The 6,338-nt window shown below is 46.9% G+C and overlaps 2 protein-coding genes across 2 annotated transcripts in view; one reads left to right on the forward strand and one right to left on the reverse strand.

The window, feature by feature from the left end:
- T265_05233 (hypothetical protein) overlaps positions 1-6,338 on the reverse strand; it is a gene marked incomplete at both ends in the record, with an annotated part of 79,848 nt that overhangs the window by 21,355 nt on the left and 52,155 nt on the right. The window contains 2 exons of the mRNA XM_009170188.1: positions 1,071-1,187; positions 3,785-4,035. Of these exons, the coding sequence (XP_009168452.1) occupies positions 1,071-1,187; positions 3,785-4,035 (368 nt within the window). The remainder of the gene's footprint in view (positions 1-1,070; positions 1,188-3,784; positions 4,036-6,338) is intronic.
- T265_05231 (hypothetical protein) lies at positions 1,467-1,670 on the forward strand (the record flags this gene model as incomplete). Its single annotated transcript, XM_009170186.1, has 1 exon — positions 1,467-1,670. One exon carries the CDS (start codon positions 1,467-1,469, stop codon positions 1,668-1,670), a length of 204 nt encoding a protein of 67 aa, XP_009168450.1.

Genomic DNA, 6,338 nt, shown 5'->3' on the forward strand with positions numbered 1-6,338 from the left:
AAGGAGGCACGGAGAACAACACTCGTCTCGGTAGACGGTGTTTCGGCATGCGTATCACATGACCGAGCCATCGTAGTCGATGATGCTGGATGTTTCCTTGGATTGAAGTGCCTGCAACATAGCCAAATGCCCGTTTTCTAATCACCTCGTTACAAACACGCTGACGCCATCCAAAACCGGCCACGCTTCTGAGGCATCGGTGGTCGAAAACCTGAAAACGCTTTACATTATCTGCTTGCTGCTTACTGTAGCCTGATACATAGGACCTTTGAGATCCAGCGACATGCCTTTTTGACGCCACAAGTGACACAAATTAGCAAACGTGATTCGAGTCCTTGAGATTCTTGCATTGACTTCATCAGACACACTTCCGTCAGAGCTAATACAACTACCGAAGTATGTAAAGTTTTCCACAATCTCCGGTGATTCTCCTTGAACTGTAAAGGATATGCTCGCAGATGGTACGCAGATGACCGGCCAGAATAGATACTTCGCTAAAATCAAAACCTGTAAGAACTTGGGTGCACCTTTAGAGAAGTCAAACAGAACTCTGTTTCAACGGAACTTTCTTTTCGCTGAATTCCAGTTTATTGCCAGTCAATCCCTCTAGCGAAGACGGAGTTATTCTTGATGAACAGTTAAGCCAGATTTTTCAAGCAGTGTTCTGCCATGAGGCTGACTCACAGAAAGCGGGGCACTTTGGTACGTCGTTCGGTTATCCAATCCACGTTTTCATCTCCACACGGATGTTCACAGGTATACGCCTACGCTTGACGCAGCCATCGATTCACGGGGGGAGGGACAATGCCGACGGCGCACATTCCTCGGGTTTGTGGATGTGACAGAGATGCTGATCAGCAGTTCAAGCATCCTCGAGTACAAAACGCAAACGCGACTACGTCAAGCCATCGTGAATCTATCCGCATGACTTAGATACGTAGTTCTAGACCCCAGCAACTAAGTTGAATATACACATGTACATTCGGACGTAAATACATGACTGTCAATCCGAAAAGTTCACCGAGATGTAAATATGTCTTCAAGACCGAAGAGGAGAGGAAATCGCTTACATGATTCACCAATCCCAAAGAGGAATCATTCCAGTCAACCTCTTCCAAAAAGTCCGGAATCGAGATGTCTGGAGGTCGGTTTTGATAGATCAATACGAGGAGGATACGCTCCATTACCTGAGTGGTCAAACACGCAGAGAGAAGCGGGGAAAACCGATAAGTTTGTGGGGTTTTGTGGCGTGAGATACGAAAAAAACGTACCTATTGACAGGGATGCACCGACGACAGGAAACTGGTCCAGAATTAGTGTGCTCAGCGTTTGGACACCTTGAGTGTCTTATGCTACACGTAATTCAGAGGAGCTCGGGATGAATTGAGCTCGTGGCCGTAAATTCTGTGATTTGGACTCAACTAGAAGTGTCTCATTGGACATACAGGTGGGCAATAACACGCGACATGGCCACCGATGAGGGAGATTCTACACTATTTGATGTTATCGCCGCAAACAGCTTCAAGATGGGCGAATATGGTAAGTTTAAATGGCATGAGGATGAGACCAACATGCATCAATACGAGGAGGATACGCTCCATTACCTGAGTGGTCAAACACGCAGAGAGAAGCGGGGAAAACCGATAAGTTTGTGGGGGTTTGTGGCGTGAGATGCAAAAAAAACGTACCTATTGACAGGGATGCACCGACGACAGGAAACTGGTCCAGAATTAGTGTGCTCAGCGTCTGGACACCTTGAGTGTCTTATGCTCAAGATGAATTGAGCTCGTGGCCGCAAATTCTGTGATTTGGACTCAACTAGAAGTGTCTCATTAAGCCTACAGGTGGACAATAACACGCGACATGGCCACCGATGAGGGAGATTCTACACTATTTGATGTTATCGCCGCAAACAGCTTCAAGATGGGCGAATATGGTAAGTTTAAATGGCATGAGGATGAGACCAACATGCAAAAATGCGTCTTCCTGAAACGGCACCGAACAAGAACACTGACTGTTGCTCCAAGTCACGTGACAAATAATTATGCACTCTACCATCATTTTAATCAAAAGAGAACAACAACACAACCATTTACAGTGGCTTCTCTTGTAAACATTGAGACGTGAATCAGAATACTCCAAGGAGTCGGAAGGAAGGTAACCGATTGTTGGGACAACGAGTGCGTTTGGTTGCAAAACTGAGAAACAATGATGTTATAAATCGTACGTAGGCGTGGTTGGAAAATTCCATCAGAATGCCGGGTTGTTTATGTTTCTCCCGAATTTTCGCACGCGGTCTGACAAATGAATAATTGACTCAACAGGGACGGTTCATCATTCACCCGGAACAGCATTCTTCGCGTCTACAGGCACACCTAAACTGAGCAGTACTCAATCCAAGACTAAACCGGTCATGATCAACTAATTACCTGAATAGACGTTGAGCCAAATGCTGAATGCCTGGATCTACGGTCGTTTACGTGTTTTCCCCCATTTTCCGCTTCCTACCTCATTCACGTGATTGAGCATAACCAGCGCAGTATCTGGTACACCCACCTTCACAAGGATGAAACGGAGCATTTGACCTTTCCTTCTGTGAGGTCAAATGTGAATTTGTTGCTGACGTGGGACATTGCTGCGGGCTATGTAAGGGGGTATTTCTTTCGAGGGGCCAGTGCACTATTTTCAACTATGACACTTGAAGAGAATGATGAACGCCAACATCTGACGCGACGGGCTTATAACAGACAGTGGACTTTTGCCAACAGACTAAACTGCTCGTCAAAAAATGAATGTGATTGTTGGAATGCACAGGAAAGCGGGTTGCACGTTCTTACGGAGAACCGACTGCTAAAGTGAAGACCTCCTGCGAACTTGTCACGCCAGCTGGCCAGTACTTTTGATTTATGGGCATTGGAACACCCCCGGCGGGTCCGTCATACTGTTCGATCGATCGTTCAGGCGCCCATTCTCCTAATGCGGACTAAATGCACTTTCCTCTTTACGGGTGTTTGAAAGTAGAGTGGATACGTAGTCATGTGCATCTCCACGCGGTACAGATGTACTGAACCAGCAACTGATTGAACTGTTTCTCAAAGGGGATCGAGTGAACTAGCTACAGACTAGCCAAAGAAGGATGGGTAGAGTAGACGAATGCTCACGGAAAATAACCTGGAAGCACATGATCCCGGAAAAGCAACGTTCAAAATGACATGTGTCCGACTGAGCAGTGAAGCCGGCAGTGAGGCTGGCTAGAGTTCACCAAACGTGTGGTTTTCACGCTTCGCAATGCCTTACGTGAGGTGTTTCGCTGCGATATGGGCTGAAACGGAAAGGATCCACGACAAGACACGGTACATAATCACACACTAACTCGAATCAGAATGATTGATGAGATGGATATACTCTGCTATACTATGTACTATATTATACCATGTATTCTACTATGCTCTTGACGTGACAACATTCCAAAAAGTCTTCAATGGACTTCCTGCATACTTCCTGTGGAAGTATGCAACCTACTTGAACAGGCATACCAATGGCAAACGGCCTACGCGCATTTTTTTTGACGAACAGTACATGGACAATGTGAGAGAAGCACCAGGGAGCGAGGGACAAACACACCAAAAATTGGAACAACACATTGGGACCTCAGGTTTCAACATCGTAGCCGTGCGTTCAAAGGAGAGGCACTCATCACGGCATAATCAGACCAGCTCGTCACGAACTGTGAGTAGGCTGTGGAAATCAATACGACCGGAGACAAGGACAAGTCGGTAGTTACCTGATCCGGTCCAACCATGTCGTACTTGGTCAGGCGAGCGGCAAGCTGAACTGCCTCTGATAGGCAGTTGTTCAGAGTAATCATGGGTTCGTCCTGGTCCTCCTGTTCGTTCGGTTGTGCCTTTTGCTGCTCCGATGCGTACATGTGCAACGAGGCCAGGTAGGTAGGTAATAACATGAACCACAACGAGTATATGGTGCCCACGATTTGTTTGGCCCAACGAAGATCGTATTTATTAATTGCACGTTTGCCTGAGAGAAAAGGAACAGTTGGGGGTGTTGTGTGAAAAAGTATCGGTTCACGAGAAGAATAAAGTCAGTTGTGTATGGTACACAGTACCCAGGACATTTCGTCCTCTAAGTGAAGCCAATCTATGCTGAAAAGCCGAGAAGCACTGTTTCTCCTCACACTACCAACAAATTATAAGTAGCTCGGTGGAAGAATAAACTTCACTCGATGGGTGAAACTTCCATCCTAGAAGTCGTTACTTCAGCAGCCAGTCAACACGTGTGACCACGTGATGTGGATCCCGTGATGGAAGGATGAACAGCGGTATATGCTGTCTGAGTGCGAGTTAATCACACTGCTGAATAGCCGCCCGCGACCGAACTGTTGAGTGTTCAAACTACTAGCCGGGAGGTCACGGGTTCAAGACTCTCCGGAGTTTCGTGGGATGCGCACTGATTCTCAATAAGGATGAAACAGCTGTACAGTGCTTGTCGGCTTTTCAGCATAGATTGGCTCCTCTCACAGGGCGAAGTCTCCACGAAAAAACCGAAACTCCACATACTGAAAACAGTACCCAGGGCAGCACGGTGCCTCTTATTGAGCAGCTCACCCTTTGGTGTTAGTTCTGAGGGGGGCGGCAAACTGCTAGTGAGAATGCATCTGACCGTTACGTGATTGGGAAATCATAATCCCAGATTGGGGACAGGTAACCGTGAATGTCTACCAAGCCGCAGTGGCAAAACAACTTCAGTTCCTGAGCAAGTGAAAGTAATGGCATTTATTTGGTTCTATAACCCGGTCCATCGATTGACCGTCTGAATTGGTCAACTGAATCTTGATTCCATGAACAGGAGTGAGCTCCAGCAGAATGGAGGTATGAGATCCCTTCGGAGGATGACAGTGCTGCTCAGCTGGTTTCTCTCTCTCTCTGTACTGCTTTGTTGTGCACATCTGACCGCGAAAAAAGATAGGGACGCAGTGAAACAAATACCAAGTAGTGCTGATTGTATCAAACTCTCACGAATTCGGTTTATCCTTCCACAGAATTCAGCCGTATTAAGCGACAATAGTGTATAAAAATAACCGAAGCGGAGAGCAAATTCTGCCCTTCGATCTGGAGTGAGCTGCACTAAATAGCGAAGGCGATAGAAGATGTGTTTTCCGAAATGCTCAGTCATGTCAGATTGGCCTGGAGGAATCGGTCATCTTGCTAACACCACAGTAACCTAACTATAAGTGCGATGTGTCCTTATTGATTGCTGCTGATGGTTCCCATCCAATCCGAATCAAAGCGTGAGCATCATAGCAAAGAATCAATATCTTTATAGCTTCCTCATTCTCAAGCAGGTCAGACTTGGAACGTCAACGGACCTCGAGTCCCATCGTGCGAATCCGAGCAAACTGTGTTCAACGAGGGATAGTTTTGATGAAACGGATCGGCCCGCTTTGAACACGCTAAACACACGCTCACTCCGTTGGCAGACACGACAACAACACAGCCAGAGAGGGCGAAATCGACTGCTTTAGGTGAACAGTAAACCAATTGGATACTGCATAACAAACGGCCCCAAAACATGACAACGACGGCGCAAATAAGCAACACACAGTGGAAAAGTTGTCTGTGATTGGACCCGTCAGTTTATTTATTATCAGTGTAACGGTGATACCACTGATGGGGAGGTACGCGAGTAGTATGTGTTGTTCGTGGAATTTCGCTTTGCGTCTCGTGCACAGGGGAGATCTGTTGCGGAATTTGTGGAGTCGCTTTGTAACATTTGCTTGGATTTGAGCGAGGAATGATTGGAGTCAATGAATCTCCAGGAAAGTTCAAGAAGACTCGTTCGGAAGAAGATCGGTGTCCAGTTTTTGTAACTAAGATGCAAATTAGAGTTTTGCTTCCCTATAACCGGTCAGTTGGCATTTCTGGATAAATAACTCCGCAGCGAAGGCCTTCTTCCTTTCATTTCATGCCGTGACCAGGATAAGGATGAAGATCCCGTAGCCGCAACCCTTTGAGGATGGGGATGTTCGAACCTTCCTGGAGGGCTTTGAGGAGGCTGCGGTGGCTGCTGAAATGGAAACCGACCGGAGTAAGTTGGCGGCGCTGAAGACCCTCTTCAGGGGCCAGGCGTAGGCGGCCCTGGATACGGCCGGAAGATGGATTGGGCCGCCGCGAAGGAAGTCCTTCGCTGCGGAGTTATTTATTAGAAAATGCCAACTGACCAGTTACAGGGAAGCAAAACTCTAATTTGCATCTTATTTTCAAAAACTGGACATCCATCTTCTCCTGAACGCGTCTTCTTGAACTTCCCTAGATATTCATTGA

This window comes from Opisthorchis viverrini (assembly GCF_000715545.1).
Source record: "Opisthorchis viverrini unplaced genomic scaffold opera_v5_95, whole genome shotgun sequence".
NCBI classification, from domain to species: domain Eukaryota; kingdom Metazoa; phylum Platyhelminthes; class Trematoda; order Opisthorchiida; family Opisthorchiidae; genus Opisthorchis; species Opisthorchis viverrini.